This window comes from Mytilus californianus, unplaced genomic scaffold, assembly GCF_021869535.1.
Source record: "Mytilus californianus isolate M0D057914Y unplaced genomic scaffold, xbMytCali1.0.p SCAF_15, whole genome shotgun sequence".
In the NCBI taxonomy this organism is placed as follows: Eukaryota; Metazoa; Mollusca; class Bivalvia; order Mytilida; family Mytilidae; genus Mytilus; species Mytilus californianus.
In genome coordinates, this window is record NW_026262637.1 from 19,862,241 (window position 1) to 19,883,179 (window position 20,939).

General features: G+C 32.9%; 1 protein-coding gene across 2 annotated transcripts in view; it reads right to left on the reverse strand.

Annotated features, from left to right (window-relative positions):
- Positions 1 to 281: 281 nt before the first annotated feature.
- The window catches only part of LOC127725610 (glutathione S-transferase 3-like), a 31,847-nt gene continuing 11,189 nt past the window's right edge, over positions 282 to 20,939 (reverse strand). Inside the window, exons 1-6 of one of the 2 annotated variants that reach the window (XM_052232698.1) lie at positions 16,625 to 16,765; positions 14,255 to 14,306; positions 13,533 to 13,665; positions 1,158 to 1,290; positions 699 to 833; positions 282 to 495 (exon numbers count right to left, since the gene is read on the reverse strand). In XM_052232698.1, coding sequence (XP_052088658.1) covers positions 379 to 495; positions 699 to 833; positions 1,158 to 1,290; positions 13,533 to 13,665; positions 14,255 to 14,306; positions 16,625 to 16,705 — 651 coding nt within the window. In that variant the 5' untranslated portion in view covers positions 16,706 to 16,765 and the 3' untranslated portion in view covers positions 282 to 378. Of the gene's footprint in view, positions 496 to 698; positions 834 to 1,157; positions 1,291 to 13,532; positions 13,666 to 14,254; positions 14,307 to 16,624; positions 16,766 to 20,939 lie in introns of those variants that run through there. The other variant, XM_052232699.1, reaches the window with a different exon arrangement.

Consider the following 20,939-nt stretch of genomic DNA (forward strand, 5'->3'; position numbering starts at 1 on the left):
ACCATTGTGTATTCGGACGACGACGCCGGACGACGACGACGACGACGACGACGACGACGACGCCAACGTCATACCAATATACGACCTCAAAATTTTTTTGCGGTCGTATAAAAACCTGAAGGTTGAGATCCATTTTTAATTTCATTCATTTGACGGAATACCAAAAATTGAACCAATCACTCTGCCACAATTTTGTTAAATTATCATTTTAATCAACATGTCATAGCTAACTTCCCTTTGATGCTACATGATTCGGACTGTTTTATGTTATGATCAATAAGTCGTCATATGGAATTTATTCAAAAATCAGAAAAGAATACAAATTACATGTTATAACTTGTATTCTCAATTTTATTGGTATGAATTAATAGAAATCGTTCAGTATAAGACTTTTTTAACCGTTGCCACATATTCTTCAGTATTCCTCTTCTTCCTGTGTGGTCCTTTCAAAAATGTGGATATTCTGTCTTCTGCTTTCATTTTCTGATAGTATTCCTAGAAAATAAATTATTTTATATATCACTACCTTGCTTAATCAATAAGTCATAAACTTATATTTTTTTATAAACATTTCATGTATCGAAAAGTCATTTAAGGCAATCAAATGATAATAACTAAGTGTAAATCTTTGACTAATTGTATATATTTAGGTTCAGTATTTGAAAAAAGATAACTTTTTGCTTAATCAAAATAAATACCTTTATTTTAGGGTATGAATCTATTGATTCCATGCCAAGGAATTCTTCTACAGCCAATAGGCACTCAAGCAAACCTACATCAGCAAAACTTACGACATCACCCACAAGGTATTTTGTGTTGCAATTTTTCAAAATCTAAAATCATACAATGATGTTAAAAAAAAATACATAAAAAATAAAAAATAACGAATTCTAATGTAATCTTCATGTAACAAATTTTTTAATTGGATAAAATCTTCCGTCAAATCCACAATTGGCATGTCTTGAAACGCCTTGAATTGTTTGAATCTACAAATGTTCGATTAATACAAAATAATAGAAATTAAGTTAAACAACATTCACATAAAACACGTAATAAAATAACCTTGGCCATTTTTTAGTATTATATACTAGTATATTAATTTATTCTACAATAGTAATTATAACAGGTAGTCATCAAGTACTTGGAAATGAGAATACCTTTTCATATACAGGAAAATATTTCGGTAACATAACCTCTTTTACTTTTTTCAAACATTCGTTTTCGTCGGTGAAGACCATAGCTATAAAAACTGAATAGAAGTCCCTTGATCCTTCATAGTACATGTCTATTCTAAAAAACAAACAATGAATATAACATTTTACAGTGCAATATACAATATATAAGTATATGGATAAGTATTAATAAATTCTAAGAAAAGTAACTTATAGTCTGAAAACTGAGGACATTATTTCACGAGCGAATCAACGTTAACTCGCATTATGGGGAAGTTAATTTTAACATGATGCCATGTACAGTTCATTCTTTATCGAGGCAAGATGAACCGTGTTTCTCTCAGATTCCAAAAAGAAGCTTCTTGTTATAAATTTTTTAGGTCTACACGTAAAGTAAAATAAAAATTTAGATGCGGTTTGTAATAAAAAACAACAACTTTTTTTTAATTATCTCTACCTTCTCGGTATTTATTGTAAGTGCAGCCATGCTGCCTCACAAATTAAGATATCGTATCGGTCAACCAGTTCGTGTTGATGATTGTATAACTTATGTACTGTCGACTTAAGTAGTTCTTCCTCATAACTTTCATGGAGCAGTTTTTTTTTAAAGGAGAACACCCCTGTTAATTAAGTTTGCATAGTGTAAACATGCACCAGCGTAATGTATTAACTGAGATATATAAACGCAATACGAAGAAGCACGGGGTATATGCTGCTGCTGAGAAATGGGAATTGACATTTTGAAAGTTAAAATCGTTTAGTTTGTCATAAATTCTAGTTTCGCCAGTCTATGTCAATTTCGAGAAATAGATCAAGATGAAGCAGACCTTCTACTTTCAGTAGATTCCTTAACCTCAAGTACACTAGGATATATAAGATGTAAGCATTCATTAAAATGTGTTTTTTTTTAATGAGAAAACATCATTAATACATCTGAATGTGAAATTAAAGAACTTTGCAAGATGTTTTTTTCTTTCTTTTGTACTATGTTTTTTTCTAAAATAAACGTTTTTCGTTTGCAAAACATCTGATTTCAAACATATGTTTTCTTGTTGAAGTATTAAACAAAGAAACATCAAGGAGTGTACGTTTCTGTCTTTCATGTGTATCAATTTGATTGAAATTGAAAAGTTTCAATCGTTTCTTTCTGTCTTTATTACGAAGTTGCTGAGTGAACTCTACTTATATATACGTTGCCTGATATAAAACTTTACTGTCATAGATTGATGAAGGGCAAAATTTACTCATATTGTCCTTGAAAATTCAAAGATTTTTAATAATTTGTATACACGTGTGCGTTTCTAACGACTCTTTGCCATCTATTTTGTCTGAAAAAAATCCATGTACATATATCTTTACATATTATGATTCATTTTAAGAGGTGTTGCAGTCACAATAAAATGCTTCGCTGGGCGCAGCTTGATACGACCGCAGAGGTCGAACCCTGAACAGTTGGGGCAAGTATGGACACAACATTCAAGCTTGATACAGCTCTGAATTTGGATTGTGATTAAATATTTGACACAGCATAGGTTTCTGACACAGAAAGAATGTGGTCTAAGAACTTGAATTTTTTTAATTTACCTATTATGGTCCAATGTCCAAAATCAAAATACATATTTAGATTCAGCATATCAAAGAACCCCATATATTCAATTTTTGTTGAAATCAAACAAAAAAAAAGTTTAATTTTGGACCCCAACTTTGGCAAACTTGAAAACTGGGCCCATAATCAAAAATCTAAACACATGTTTAGATTCAGCATATCAAAGAACCCCAAGAATTCAATTTTTGTTAAAATCAAACTAAGTTTAATTTTGGACCCTTTGGACCTTTATGTAGATCAATTTAAAAAACGGGACCCAAAATTAAAAATCTAAATACATGGTTAGATTTGGCATATCAAAGAACCCCAATAATTCAATTTTTGATGAAATCAAACAAAGTTTAATTTTGGACCCTTTTGACCTCAATATGAACCAATTTGATAGCGGGCCCAAAAATAAAAAATCTAAATACATGGTTAGATTCAGCATATCAAAGAACCCCATATATTCAATTTTTGTTGAAATCAAACAAAGTTTAATTTTGGCCCCCAATTTGGACCAACTTGAAAACTGGGCCAAAAATCTAAAATCTAAATACATGTTTAGATTCAGCATATCAAAGAACCCCATATATTCAATTTTTGTTGAAATCAAACAAAGTTTAATTTTGGACCCCAACTTGGACCAACTTGAAAACTGGGCCCATAATAAAAAATCTAAACACATGTTTAGATTCAGCATATCAAAGAACCCCAAGAATTCAATTTTTGTTAAAATCAAACAAGTTTAATTTTGGACCCTTTGGACCTTTATGTAGATCAATTTAAAAAATGGGACCCCAAATTAAAAATCTAAATACACAGTTAGATTTGGCATATCAAAGAACCCCAATAATTCAATTTTGGATGAAATCAAACGAAGTTTAATTTTGGACCCTTTTGACCTCAATATGAACCAATTTGATAGCGGGGTCCAAAAATAAAAAATCTAAATACATGGTTAGATTCAGCATATCAAAGAACCCCATATATTTAATTTTTGTTGAAATCAAACGAAGTTTAATTTTGGACCCTTTTGACCTCAATATGAACCAATTTGATAGCGGGGTCCAAAAATAAAAAATCTAAATACATGGTTAGATTCAGCATATCAAAGAACCCCATATATTCAATTTTTGTTGAAATCAAACAAAGTTTAATTTTGGACCCCAATTTGGACCAACTTGAAAACTGGGCCAAAAATCAAAAATCTAAATACATGTTTAGATTCAGCATATCAAAGAACCCCATATATTCAATTTTTGTTAAAATCAAACAAAGTTTAATTTTGGACCCTTTGGACCTTAATGTAGACCAATTTGAAAACTGGACCCAAAATTAAAAATCTAAATACACGGTTAGATTCGGCATAACAAATAAATAAATGTGGTCAAAGATTTTACAAATCTAATGCGCCATACTGTGCAATTAAAGATTACTTCTTGAAATTTTTCAATATTTGAAATTTGAAAAAAAAATAATATTTGAAGAATAATTCTTTTTAGTTTCTGAAATCTGAAATGAGAAAAAATTGACCCCCCACAATTTCTTTTTACCCCCCCCCCCCCTTTTTCCCCCAAAAAATTCTTTCCCTCATGTGGTCATAATCTCAATCAAATTTCCAATGGAGTTTGCAACCATATTTACCCATTTAAATTTACCATAGTGCTAACTTAATCTATTTTATAATAGAATTTAAAATATAGTGTCAAATCTTTCATATGGATTTTTTTGTAAAAAAAAAAAGATGCAACATTTGCAGATATTTTTACTGGTCTTCCTTTATAAATATGCATTTCTTTAAACATAATTTAAAAGCAGTGTAAGGGAAGTAACCAAAACGTTGTATTTGGATTACCTCCCTTACACTGTTTTAAAGTATCTTAATTGTTCATTAACCATTACTTTAAACATAATTTAAAAGCAGTGTAAGGGAGATAATTTCAATGATGTATTTGATTTATCTCCCTTACACTGCTTTATATATGTTTTGTACTTAAGTATTTGTCCATTAACCAGGACAACCTTGTTTTTCCCCCTTTTTTGCCCCTAATTTCTAAACGGTTTGAGCCATAACCCCCCAAAGCAAATCCTAACCTTCCTTTTGTGGTGTTGAACCTTATGGTAAAATTTCAAAGAGATCCATTCACTTAAACTAAAGTTAGAGTGCGAAAACCAATGTGTCTTCGAACGACGACGCCGACGACGACGACGACGACGACGACGCCAACGTCATACCAATATACGACCGCAAAAATTTTTTGCGGTCGTATAAAAATGGGTGCTGAAACGAATAAAAAAAAGAAAGAGCAACAACACCTTGGTCAAAAGACATACAAACTTTATACCCCGCCTACGATGGTACATGTAGGAGGGAAATATGTTTACCTGTCTGTGCATCCGTTCGTTCATTTGTCAATACCGTGTCAGGTTAAAGGTTTTGGTTAACGTGGATTACCATGCAGAGGTGGTCATATTAAATTGAAATTTTGTAAATAGTTTTATTATGATGTGAACCGTTAACCATGTATGCCAAACGATAAATCATGTATTCTTATTGTAGGTGGCACGGTAGTATTTACATTCCGGAATTTAGGTTGCTCTTTTGTGTACCTTCTTAAGTCAATGTATCTGTACAGTGTGATTGGACAAAAATATAATATCTACTGAACATACTTTCCCAAACTGAGGGATGATTCAGGTGCAGAAAAATATGAAATAATTTTACATGGAGGTGAAAATGAATTTTTGAGAATTTTTTAAATTTTGTATTCAGTGCATGACAAAAGACATCAAAGCACTAGTGGCCTCAGGTTTATAAAGATAGCAAAAAAAAGTAAACGGATACATATTCAAATTCGTTTCTGAATATTGTAATGAAAGTACTTCAGTTAACTGTGTATGTAGAATTTTGGGCAGTGTTAGAAAGTGGTGAAAATTCTTTAAAGGCTTTCATCATCCCTATGGGCCAGGAAATACTACCTTGCCACCTGTAGCTATGTTGATAATTGTTTTAATGAAACAAAATGGGGTTTATTCCCCATTTCCATTCAAAATTTTATTTATTCTTTTAAATATGTCTTTAAGTTTGAGGGAGGAATATTTGTTTTAATGGTAGTAAAGTCAAAGAATTGAAAACAACACGTTTAATAATTTCATGCGTCCGAAGCGCTTTTCTGGATTTACCTTCATCAGGAACGCTCAATGCCAAACATTTGAAATCCGAGGGATGTATAAGTACCGAAACAGTTGAAGAGCTATATGACAAAAATACCTAAAACAAATAGCCAAATTCATCTAAGGTCAACTTTGCCTGAGGGAGTTGAAACCATAGTTTCTTTATAATTTCAAAATTTATAAACGGACAGTTTTAGAAAAGTTTGTTATAAATCATGTCAGTACCGAAGTACTGACTACTGAGCTGATGATACCCTCGGGGACTGATAGTCCACCAGCAGAGATATCGACCCAGTGATGTAAAAAATTGAAAACAACACGTTTAATAATTTCATGCGTCCGAAGCGCTTTTCTGGATTTACCTTCATCAGGAACGCTCAATGCCAAACATTTGAAAATGTTCCAGTACTGTTTTAATACTATTCCAAAATAAAACAGACTTTCATTATATGAAGACTAGCACATATATATATATATATATATTTGTATATTAGAATCTAACAATGTGGAAATAAAGCACCATATAATTAGCTGTGCTATCCTACTCATTTGTACATTCACTCGTAAGGATCCATCAATGAACAAAGTTTTAGGTTGATATGATAAGATGGAAGAAGGTGGTGCTTGACAGGTTGGTATATATATTAATTCTAGTTATTTTAAAACAAGAAGAAAACTGAGTACAGTTAAAGCTTTATATATCATGCATGGACCATCATTCTACAAAGATTCCATCTAATTAAATATCGAACAAAGACAAAGGTTTTGGCAGACTGACGGGATGAATTTGTTTTATGTCTTAAGATTTTATTTCAAATTTAAAGTTGAAAAATACGGCATTGTACGACGGACATATGTCTCTTGGTCACTAATCATACAAAGTTGAAAAATACGGCATAGTATGACGGACATATGTCTCTTTGTCACTAATCATACATAGTTGCAAAACATTTCAGATAATATTTCTATTCAATTAAAAAGGAAAAAAATGTTACACTTAAAAATTTAAATATTAGCAGTCTTTTCACTAAAATATTCTTTGATATTTCTGTTTAACTCTGAAATGTCTGAATTGGTTGTGGAATTGTCGTCGAGTTCCATGAGCATTTCGATATTTATATCACTGAAGTTCTGCATTTCGCCAAGAATCTGTAATACCATTTTTGTAAAGGCTATCCGAAGTGTGCAATAAAAGTTGTTATTTTTTTCATAGTCTAGGCTTACGTTAAACGTAAGCACGTTCTGCCATGGAAAAACGAATGACGGTAAATTTCCTGCACGTAAAAACTGAAGCACCTTGTAAAAAATTTCAATTACTTGTTTATGAAGATCTTTTTCATTATGCACATTTGATTTCGATTCAGTTTTATTTTTTGTATATTCTGAGGTTGGATCGAACATATGAAAAACACAGGTTTTCAGCATATAGCTAGTCAAAATGTCTCTCGGTTGGAATACGGCATGGGGAATGCGCAAACAAGGACAAATGCGAGAGTTACACACAATTTTTGACAGTAGATATGCATCAATTGCAATCTGTGGTAATCCTTGCATATGAGATTGCTCAGCTCTAATTGCTGATATTCTTTGCTTTGAGTATGGGTTATTGTCTTCATCTATTTCAGTCTGAATCATCAAAACGGCACCTGCATCTACAATTTTCTGATCATCACAATAAAGTGAATTAATGATTGCATTCTTTGGCCACCAGCCCATTATCTGACAGGCAGGAACCAAGTCAATGTCTATTTTCATATGTTTATACATGCAGCCTTGCCATAGAATAGTAAAATGAAATGTTGGACAGTTTGCACCCTTAAAATGGTGTCGAACATATGAAATATGTGGATGAGAAAATATTTCCTGCGACAAAAATAAGTCGTCAATGACACTCCATATTCTATGACGGATCTCAAATGTGTCAAGATATCCATTATCGTCAAAAAGTACTTTGCATGCATGGTCCTTGTATTCATCTTTTAACTTCAAGTATGCATAACCTGGATCACGATCCGATTTTTCCTCATCAATAAAACATATTTTACCTAGCTCTTCAAAAATACACAAAAAATCGAACTCGTTTGGAAGATTTACCTTTGTCTTCTCTGAAACACTACCAGAATCAACCAGAGTTATCGAGAAGAAGTCGTGCTTTTCAGTTATTTTCTTGCATACAGCTACAACAAGGTCTTTTACAACTGTTTTGATCAAATCTGACTCACCCTCAAATGTAATTGGCCCAAAGCTAGTTAAATGCAGAAGTTCACGTATGTTTCCTCGGAAATGTTGAAACCTCCCAAAGATCTCATCGAACTTTTTTGAATTTTCTTTTAGTTCTTGAACTGATATAATTTCTTTCTTCAATAAGAAATGTTCTCTTTGTATGTGCAAATCCCCAGAGCACCTGCACAAATGTTTAAATTGAATGTAATTTCCTCGACTATAGGCAACAGTGCATGGTAGTTGTCCCAGATTGTCAGGAACGATGGAAACGCCGTGTTTGTCAAGTTCTGGAAGTATATCCGGGTTTGTACTATGCCATGCAAGAAAATGCAAGACATTATTACCATGGATATCAACTGAGTTTACGTTAACACCTTTGATTAACAAAAGTCGGATAATATCCAAATTTACATCGTGCTTATTCACAACTGAAATTAACAACGATTGTCCTAGACTATTTGTAATATTAACATCAGCACCAATATCTATCATAGTACCAATAACACTTTCTGAATTAGCGAGAAAGATGGGAGATTCTCCCTTATTGTTTTGCTGATTGATATCAGAACCTCTGGAAACAAGAAACCTGCAGTTTTCTTGGATATTCTCAATCTTTTTTTCAATGCTTGAATCTTCGTATAAGTCGAAGTTACTACTGACGTCAGCATTATCATAATCTACGTCAAATTCCCTTCGGAATATACAATGAAGTACTGTTTCTCCCAGTATGTTTCTAAGGTTAACACTTGAACCTGCTTCGATTAATCGCTTCAAATTGGATAAATTCACGTTGTTGTCCTGAGTTTTAACAAAAACATGCAATGGTGATTCCATTTCATTATTTTGAGTGTTAAGTAATTTTTCCATCCTGTGCTTTGAGAGGTTGCGATATTCACCCTGGAAAAGACGTTTGTCGAATTCGGTCCCATCATGGACACTGTGTCTTGTCAAATAAACGTGAAGAAATGAGTTGCCACTGCAATCACGAATAAATGGATCGATATTGTCGAAATGAGTCAGCATTACATCCAAGTTTTTTGAAGAAGGCCAGAAATTAGCAGCGATATGCAACGGCGTATTTCCAAAGTTATCCTGAAGATTCAAATCAATTTGATATTCCTGAATTTCGCTCAGAATACCTTCTCAGAATAGACCGATAAGCTCATCCTGTTCAATATGTCCGATATGTCCAACCTCAATATCATCTGTTTCTTACAATACCCCAAATGTTATCTCCTAATCTATCCATCAAAGAATGTAGAAACGTTCCACCATTGTCGTCTCGAAAATCAAATTGTTTCTCTAACTTTAACAAACTCAGCGCTGTTTTCCATGATCCGTGTTGAAGACATTCAAGAGGTGTATGTCCATCATTGTTTGTGATATTCACTTGAGCACCCTTATTCATTATGGATCTTAATATTCCTACATCGGCATTACTTGAAATTGCCAAATGAAGCGCGGTATTTCCATTTTCATGTTGTTCATTTACATTTTCGCCATGTTTGTCTATTCTCATTAAATCCAATTCACCAGTCATTGACTGTTTACCGTCGATGCCCTCCACCGCTGCCATCAATATTCTATTTTAACTAGTGAATAAATACACTAGTACATTTCTATATCTAGCCGATAACTAATATATTTAATCAAAAAATGATAAGCGTACATTTTAAACTCCTTGTAATTCCAGACGAACGTGATTACAATACCAGTCACACACATTTATTTTTAGAAATTAGTTTAAATGTTTGGACTCGTTCACCCTGCGAAAGCTTACTATAAGTGTAACACACCAATGATTCAATTAACTATTTTCGTTTTTCTGTATACTTATACTTTTATTCGCACGTATTGAAGGTTACTTTATCGTATTCTACAATATACTTCTCCCGAACAAACCATATAAATAATAATAGTTATGGTACAAAATGTAGATTGGAGTCTGCATTTATTAAAAAAAAACCAATAGAATTGATCAATAATTTGCCATGTTCTAGGTTATATCATTTTTCTAAAAAAAAAAAAAAAAAAAAAAACAATAAAAAGTATGGGTTTTTCAAGGTACAGATGGTGTACAATTGTTAGATTTTGTAAAGATTATAAATTGGAACAAACCAAATGATATAATTTAAATACAAAATATAAGAAAATATCCCTTAAAACGTGCTTTTAGAAAATAAAATAATAAAAATGTTGGTCACCGTGCTAGTTTTCTTGCTACAAAACAAAAGTTGTAAACTAACTATGCATTCCTTAATCAAAATCTGAATTAACTCCACCATTATAAGAGTAATGTAAAAAATTAAATCACATGAAAAAAAAAACAAGTCCTAATATTAAAAATACTAGCAATTCACTTTATTTTTTTTTTCATTTTGAAGGAAGTCTTTGAAATGAATTCAATTCTGTCTCAACATTTGCGTATATCATTCAAGATCTAGACCGATTATTTCTGCTATTTTACAATCCAAGATGGCAGAAGACAACCAACATATCTTAAAGCGGTATAGCTACTTTTTGTCAATGAATGCGTTACAATAGTATGCAGGAACCCTAATAAACATATACCATCATAGTTTTTTGGACATAAATGATAGTTTTGCGGCCGTCCATTAAAGGTAGATGCAGTAAATTGATTTGAACCATGCTTTACAGAGACTACCTATGATACGATTTTATACCTTGCAACATACTTAACCCTGCTGTGTTTCTTTTACGTTTTTTTTGTGAATTTATCATCTCGTTGTTGGTAAAATGGAAAGTAAAATAATGGATTATTTCAGGAGTTGATTAGTTAACACAAAACCAGGTAAGACAATCATAAAAGTTATATTTTTTTATTAAATGTTTGTGGTATATAATCGAAAATTGAATTTTCAGTGCGAACCATATCCAAAGCTTGTACCCAAACGCCTGTTATAAACTACAAATGAAGTTTAATACAAACCTCAACATTATTTTTTCATTCTTAAATTTTTGGAAAAATAATGATAAATATATTAAAATGAAAATTTAAATTGATTACAAATAGATTTACACATCCGATTATTTTCGATTATCATTTTTTTTTGTCAGATTGATATACACTAATTGTTTCTGCTGATACGTATAAAAGGTGTATGCTGATCGAAATATGCAAGTATTTATTTTACATCCTTACGTGTTTGATACGCGGAAAAGACTTCTTTTACCGAACCGCCGCTCATCCAACTGCAACCAATTATTATAAACTGTTTTCTTGTTACAGTCATTTGTTAATGTGTGCCATTCAACGAATCGGTCACGAGTGGAAGGTTATCTTTCAGCTGAAGCAAGATGGAAGTATGTAGAGAATAACCGTTCAACAAACATGACAAACGAAAAAAGCGAACAAGACACAAGTGATGTGTATTGTTGCTACGAAGTAGGTAGGTCATTATGATAAAATGGTAGTTGCAAAATGACAACCACATTACAAATGAAACAACATATGACTAACTATTCCGATTTATATTATTAATGTTGATTTGACCCGGTTGTTCAACTTGTCGTTAAGTCTAATGCTGTGGTTGAAATATGATAACGCATCGTTAAAATTTAACGCATGGTTAAACCTGTTGCTCATTTAAGAATTGAATGCTTCTTTTTGTAACTTCATTGGGGCGTAAAAGCGTTGACCGAAGTACATTTTTTATGAAACGCGGAAGCTCTTCATTCTAAAAATGTGCGCACGGTCAACGCTTTTACAACCCTATGAAGTTACAAAAAGAAGCATTCGATACTTATAATTACATTTTTTAGCTAGGATCATGAAAACACGATTTTTATCAAGTTTTTATTTAATTTACCTGTGCACTTTATTGTGGGACCTCGTGTCATCATGAATGATAAATTTCATTGAGTAATGAAGTTGATTAAGGAATAATTAACGCGAGATTGCAGTTAGCCAATCAGAATAACGTATTATAATGAAACATACATCTAATGTAATTATATCAACATGTACGTTAAAAACACAATGTTAAAGTGTCGTTAACTTCTACAAAATTTAACGCTGCAATAGACCTTCGGTTATACTGAGATTATCGAGCAACTTCGGTATACACAGAAATAAAAACAATATTCTTATTCATATAAAACGTGTGTAGTATTTAAAAGTCGATACGCTGATGTCGATCAACAAAGTGAAACCATATCATGATTAGCTGACCAATGTCATGAAGGGAAGAGTGTTTGTCCTAGCACTGTTTGAAACACGAATACCGTCAGATGACATTCAAACAATTTTCAGCAATTATAATGTGATTTAAATAGGTTTGAAGTTACATATAGTAAATGCAATTGTAGAAGGAGGTGTTATAATAACAATATTTATTGCTTGGTATATGTCAGAATTGGAGTTAGATGGAGGTATGTTCGCCTTAATTACAAAGATCTGAGACACTTGGTCCATTAAAGGGATTTTCCATGGTCATGTAAGGTAAAATCAATAGTTATAATTGTAGATAAGTGCTATTAGGGTGAAGGTTGGCGCCTGTTAAAACGTTTCAATCCGCTGCATTTGTTTGCACCTGTCCTAAGTCAGGAGCCTGTTGTTCAGTAGTTTTGTTTGTTGATGTGGTTCATAAGTGTTTCTCGTTTTTTATATAGATTTATATAGACCGTTGGTTTTCCTGTTTGAATTGTTTTACACTAGTCATTTTGGGGCACACTATAGCTTGCTGTTCGGTGTGAGCCAAGGCTGGTGAGTTGTCTCATTGGCACTCACACCACATCTTCTTATTTCTATTATCTTTAAAGAAGGAAATAAGATATTGAGCTCTTCATTATATCACACTATAACAGAAACTTAATTGTTTTTCGTAAATAGGATCACATAATATAAAATAGCTAGGACCTTCAACGAGAGATGAGTTTATTCTCGGTGTATCCTGCGACGAAAATGTAATTGAATCCAACTTAAAAAATATCCGTTCATCAAACAATGAATAAATATCCCATTCACTGGATATTAAGGCTTATGCGTTATATTCCGGTAGCTACTAGGTTTCATAAATACTAATGCCACAGTATGTTAGATGATCAGGATGGATTAACAGAATAGAGAAAAATGGACAAACACGGCAATATAAAGAACAGAGAAAAATGGACTATAAGAATACAGAAATGAGGACATCGCTCTATCAAGCCCATGTTAATTATCAATAGTCTATTATTATAATAACTTTAATTGTATACAGCAGAATGGGCCTACATCCACGTCATTTGGATTCAAGCATTTCACTTTCCTAATGTTTTAATAGTATAAGAAATCTTATTTAAGTGTTGCAGTAATGTATACCTAACTCTTGGCTCTCCCGACACTTGTCGAGATCGAGACAGACTATACTTACTTGACAGCCTCCAGTTCGTTTGAACCATACATGTTGTATTTCTTAGCTAGGTATCTAACAATAGCTCCAGTCTGTACCAATTCTAAACCATCTATCTCCAGTAACGGTACTTGGTTGTACAATAATTTACCACCTGTAATATGTATTTTCTTCAATATATCATTATTTTTCTACTGTATGTGTTTAATTGAAGACAAAAAACATATTTCAACAAGGAATGGTAGCCCTGTTTACTATACGTTCTTCTTGAAAAAACTGTTAAAACATATTTGAAATAAAGAAGTTTGAGGTTGATTTGAAATGATGGCAAAGTTTAAATCAATATGACAACAACCCAACATCACAAAAACATCTAGATGTGAACATATACTGTCGGTAATGAACAGGACCAACTCAACTAAAGTTCTATATTGCATGAATGTAGAAAAGTAATGAGTAATGTAACACAGACGATGAAATCTCGATCTGCCATGATTAACAAACAAGAACAAAAAAACAGAAAGATATAACTAAGGAGCGACAATCACTGGAGAGGTTCCTACAATATAAGAGGTTTAATAGGAAACTTTATGTTCCGGTTCATTTAATACAAAAAGTTAATTTCTGAAGTGAGCAACAATAAAACAAGTATTCTAATATACGTTGTACAGCTGGGAATTAAAGAAACCCTGAAAATTAATGTCCTAAGTCCTTAGACATAATTAAAACTAAGTAATCCTTACTCTTTTTTAACTCCTCCCATTGTTCTTTGCTGGTAAGATATTCCTCGGTGTACTGAAAATATAAATAGTAAAAAAGAATTTCTATGAAAAGCTACATGTAGTTGGTGGGAGGAAGGCATGTGAACATGTTTTCCACACAATTGAGAGAGCATCGCATGCCATATCCTGATGATCTGAATAAGGTTGCAACACATCGTCAACGTCTTGATGTAAGGAGTTTTAAAAAGGTCTATGCTGGGAAACCCCAGTAGGAAATATTTCCCTCAACATTGAAGCGTTGAGAGTTTAATGGCACTCTCTCCCGAGAACATCAGTCTACAGGACAGTTCTTTTTCTACGGTATGTGACATGCATCAATCTGAATCATGTGACTGAAGCATGTCTAACAATAGAACACACAGTTTCTCTTACTTGGTGCCCCGTTGCCTGTTGAAAATTTAAAAATTAATCGAAACTCACTTATCTCGAAGATGAAGCTGAAAATATAATCAGAACATTTAACACTGATTTTATCTCTAGCAAATTGACATGCTGAAGTATGAACTTCTTTGTCCACTGACTATAGACAAACAATTTGTTAAATAGAGTCCCCTATCCCCACTGAGACACATTCGTCCAAACAACCAGAGAATGAGAACGACATTGAAGGGGGACGTCACTGAAAATATTGTTTCTCTGTTGCAACCAAGTATTAGTGACTCGGGTGAGTTTGAAGTACTCGGAATCATAAAAATTAGGCCATCCAAAATCTACAAGCAGATTGACTGCTTGAAACACAATCTTCTAACATGTTTTTCTCAAGGCCAATCGTCCAGGCACATGCAGATATGACCGGCTGACTTCGCAAATCGTTTCCGCTGCAGCCATTACTTTTGTAAAAAAAAAAAAAATTGGGCAACCCCAATCCTAATGGCATGGCTTATAACTAGTAATGAAAATCCTGAATAGAATGAAGACTGGTATCTGTAAAATGCATCTTTGTAGGTCTATGTATTATAACCATTATCCTGGTTTCAGTGCCTGTGTTATTTAGCTTAATGTTTCCATCTTAAAATTCTTTTTTGTAGATAAACATTAAAGATTTTCAAATTAAGAATGGGTCTTATTTCCCTCGTCTTGTTTTACATCTTGAACAAATGATGTAGAAACTCTGGCCTTGTTGACCTAATGGTAAATACTTTAAAGCCGATTTTTTCGAACAACCTGACATTAATAAAATATTTTCTACCAAACATATTTCGTCCTAATGTTGAAAGAGTTATAAATTTATTTTTAGTACTATTATTTTTAAAGCCATATCTTGGAGATGTAAATTCCTCCTAGAATTAACAGAATTCACAGAAAGTCGAGATGCAAAATACGTCCCTATCAAGCTTATTCATGTATGAAGTAATAACAGTCACACAAGAAACTGAGCGCAATAACAACCATGCCTGACCATTAACTCGACCCATCTCAGCATTACCAGAAAAAAAGCTTTGCTTTTTAAACAACAGATGTGTTTGTGGCGTTCATCCGACACGAGGCATCGGACTGGTATAATAAGGTCCACATTCTAATCGGACGTGGCTACGAATGTATGCATCCCAATTTAGCAAGGGTTTTATTGCCGGAACAAGAGAAGTCATTTTAACTTGTATTGAAATAATGTGAAATACAGCCTCTGATAATATTTGATTATGAAATAGTGTCATACACTGTGAAATTTTTTCCAATTAGCCGAGACAATATTTCACTGTGAAATACTGTCCTTGACAATATTGTTTTGTAAAATACTGTCCATGAAAATTTTTCCTAATCAAATTATGTCATCTCGGAGGTCTCCTCCGCCATGAAATTGTAAGAGTGTTTCTAGAATATTTAAATATATACATGAAAAGTATGTATATAACCGTGAAATATTGCATCAAATAATTCCAATCTTCAGTACACAAGCATTCATATTTTAGAATTATCTGAGAAAATTATAACTGAAAAAATTTTGTAAGGCAAATATTTCATATATTATATTATATGAATCAAAATTTTAAGACTATCAATCCAGGAAATAAATTAATTGCCTCAATCTGTAGGCCTAGACAAAATATAATTTTGGGTATCCTCCCTTTTATAGAAAAAAAATTCATATGGAATATTATCCTTCTCTGAACATTATTACATAGACGGGTGAAAAGTATAAAAATAGATAAACATGAAATTTTGCGCTGGGGGTGGGGACACTATTTCATTGTACAATTTGTTTGCTTTACAAAATTATATACCTGTACATCGAGGTGTAAATACAAGTGTGTACTACGATACACAAACGACATCGGGAGTGTGTTTACTTTACAAAAGTCGATAATTTAATTGCGTCTGTCTGTAAAATACCTCTAACCCTGCTGCTGCCAATACCATCCTTATTATTTCTGCAATACCCCTGCCATTAGCATAAGTCAGTTTTGTAGCCATTATAACGATTGTCCGTTATTATTGATACGTTTTATATGGGTCATGTAAATCCCCTTTTCTATTTTTAACTATTTTATTTAACCATGAGGCGTGTTTTATTGGTCTCTTCTTTACATCTCCAGAATGTCTTCTATATATAAAGTTTTATACCGGTCTCTTTCTATTTTGAGATCATGGGCACTGATTCTGATTTTATATATGGCACTTAAAATTGTTTAAAGATATATACATTTCTTTAGAAAAACAAGTTTTTAGTTTGAAATAAGTACTATCTAATTTACTACTCTTTGTAATTTACTGTTCTTTTTGTGTTCCAAAATTTTACAAAACTATTACACAGTTTTTGCTTAACTGACTTGATAAAAAAAGTTAAGCTTTACCTCCAAATTATGAATATTCAGCTTTTTAAAAATGTAATGTATGGATGAATACCAGCATTCAATATTATTAGTGAGGCTTGTTTAGGGGGGGTATCAATATCCCATATCCCTTTAAGTTTTTGTCCCAATATCCCATATCCCTATAATATTTACCCCTAATATCCCAATAAATATTTTTTATAAATATCCCGTATCCCTAAAACTATTTGGAAATATCCCAAAAAATCATTAATTCATTCCCAAACCCATTTTTGTATACAACATTCGTAAATACATGTTGTATGTGTTGTAGTAAGGATGTTGGCTTTTTCACAGAAAAAGTTAATCATTCAGAATTAACCAGAGGCCTTTAAATCTAAATCTACATGTCTTTGGAATAACCAATATATAATTAAGCGTTTGTAACGTCAGTGGAATGATTGGATACGTAAAAAGTTATTGTTGAGATAGGCATGTTACTTAAAAGTAATTATCACTAAATCAGTAAAACATGAAGGCAGTGTCAGATCGAGATTTTCGCTTCCTCTTTCCTCTCGAGTGTAAACGGTCAACATTGGTTGCAAATGCCTCCTCTAAATCCATCTCCACCCCTTCTTGTAATGTGACATAGTTCATATCTGATCTTATATAGATATAAGAAGATGTGGTATGAGTGCCGATGAGACAACTCTCCATCCAAGTCACAATTTGTAAAAGTCAACCGTTATAGGTCAAAGTACGGCCTTCAAAATAGAGCCTTAGCTCACACCAGCAGCAAGCTATACAGGGCCCCAAAAATGAATAGTGTGAAACAGTTCAAACAGGAAAACCAACTGTCTAATCTATATAAAAAATGAGAAACAAGAAACACTTTTGAACCACATCAACAAACAACAACCACTGAACATCAGGTTCCTGACTTAGAGCACGTGCAAACAAATGCAGCGGGTTGAAACGTTTTAATAGGTGCCAACCTTCACCCTACCCTGAAACAATAGTGTAACATCACAACATAGAAAGACACACTATGAAATATCAATTGAAATGGCTTAACTCAATCAAAAGACATATTAAAACAAGTGAACATACATTGAACGAATAAATTTGATCTACATGATCTACGACACAATGTAAATACAAAATTAATAAAAACAAGGGGGTTAGATGTAAACCAATATCAGAAAGACAACCATAACCTTGGACAAAATGCCGCAAAATAAAATAACGTACACAGGTAGATTAAAATAATTTTGTTGTAAAGTATACATGGAGTACGGAAATATTTTTTAATACAAAATAGATAATTTTGTTATTCATAGTACGAGAACAAAAGTGAAAATTTATCGTCATACTGAACACGTATATACAACTTGTATCAACAGGTCAAATTAACACGAAAGTACGATTTGAGCGTACTGTCAGTTACAGAAAGCTAGTTAAAAGCCAAAAACAATAAATGCATCACAGACTAAAATCAACTAATTAAATAACACATCCCAAGGATTTAGTGTTTTAACGTCATGGACAGTCAAAGAAGACATGGCTTGTGCAATGCCAAAGTAAAAGTATCGACAGGCAGTAACATAGTTAGGAGTTAACCTTTTAATAAATATGTATAATGTTATATATAGATAGAGTAATCTCTATATAGAAAATGAACGTGGATGTGTATTTATACATCCCAAACACCGTTTGAAAAGAATACAAATTTAGTTATGTTTTAATTTGCTGATGACAAAATCGATATTTGTGCCAAAGTAAACTATATTCAAAGCTATACACACTTTTGTCATGCAAGCATAAAAGGAATCTTCATAAAAAGTAAAATCACAAAAATACTGAACTCCGAGGAAAATTCAAAACGGAAAGTCCCTAATCAAATGGCAAAATCAAAAGCTCAAACACATCAAACGAATCGATAACAACTGTCATATTCCTGACTTGATACATGCATTTTCTTATGTAGAAAATGGTGGATTAAACCTGGTTTTATAGCTAGCTAAACCTCTCACTTGTATGATAGTCGCAAAAATTACTATCCCATCGTCTTCAGCTTTAAAGTCATCTAATAGTAAATTTCAATAACACTCTCTACTATTAAATTGAGAATGGAAATGGGGAATATGTCAAAGAGACAACAACCCGACCAAAGAGCAGACAACAGCCGAAGGCCACCAATGGGTCTTCAATGCAGCGAGAAAATTCCGCACCCGGAGGTGGTCCTCAGCTGGCCCCTAACTAAAATTGTGTGCTAGTTCAGTGAAAATGGACGTCACACTAAACTCCAAAACATATAAATGAACTAAAATTAAAAAACATACAAGACTAACAAAGGCCAGAGGCTCCTGACTTAGGACAGGCGCAAAAATGCGGCGGGGTTAAACATGTTTTGTGAGATCTCAACCCTCCCCCTATACCTCTAGCCAATGTAGAATAAAGAAACACATAGCAATACACACAGTAAAACTCAGTTTAAAAGAAGTCAGAGTCCGATGTCAGAATAGGTAACAAAAGAAACTAAGCAAAATGCCAATGATACATAAATGAACAATGGACAACTAGCAGTTACTGACATGCCAGCTCCAGACCTCAATTAAACTGATTGAAAGATTTTGTCTTCATCATATGAAAATCAAGTACAATCCCTCCCGTTAGCGGTTTAGTATCATACCATCATAAAATATATGAGAAGAACATAACCCGTTTCATGCCAACAACTGGTTTTTGAATAAATGTGTTTATTTCCGATGCAAAGACCCTATGAGTGAATCAATATTAATACCAAAATATGCAATCCTTAATGACTTGACAACAGTATCGTAACTATATCCTTTCCGAATAAGTCTGTTTAAAGGTTTGGTTAGCTGTTTCTGATGTTTCTGCATAGTACACTGAACGAAATCAAGAGGGGGAATTTTGTCCTGAGCAAACCACTTTCCCGAAACAAATTTGGCATCATCAGGCATTTTATAGCAATCTGATGTGATGACAATGTAAAAAGGACTAGATGGTAGACCTTTGATATCACGTTTAAAAACACATACTGTTGATCCCTTCTTGTAGATTAAATTTCTGGTTTCCTGGATTTCAACTGTAGTATACCTACAGTTTCTGGTACATCTACTTTTAATTTTGAACATCTAGCTCATGAACATCTGGAGGTTTCCTTATATAACAATGCAAAAGAAGAGTTCCTGCGTGGTCTTTGGTGCTCATGTTTCTTATCGTTAACTGGCGAACACACTGTCCATTTTCTACTTTCCATTTTTCATTGCATTTATTTTTGTGTCTGAAAGTTTTACTTCTTTGGGATGAGACATTTGCTCAAGAGAATGATAATTCAAGCAATAACTTGAAAAATTTTCATAATGTGAATACTCACTAGTATAATACAAGAAACACATCTGTGTGATTTTTTTAAATAGTTCTCGTACACAATTTGAAAATTTGCGAGTGAATTGTATCATTACTGGTGTGTCATCAATTGCTCTCATCTCATAGAAAAGATTTTCAACAATGGTTGTGGATGTACTTTTCATCGAGAATTTTGCCTTGAATAAAGGTTCTGTTTCATTCACAACATCCCTAAGACTTTTCAACGCAGTGATTAACTGTGAAATGTAATGTTTCGTCTGCATTGAATTTGCACCATCTGGACTTTGAAGAGCATGGTTTTCTGATGTCATTGTTTTAATCTCAATGTCACAAAGACAACGAAAGTCATCAATGTCAGCTAGTCTTGAAATAGCATCATCTATTGAGAAGTTCTGTTTGTCTTTAGTAAACCAAAATGTTGACAAGAGTTTGTGTAAAATTTCTAAATATATGAGTAAACTACTGCTAGGGGTTATCATTTTCACTTGACCAACAGCAGT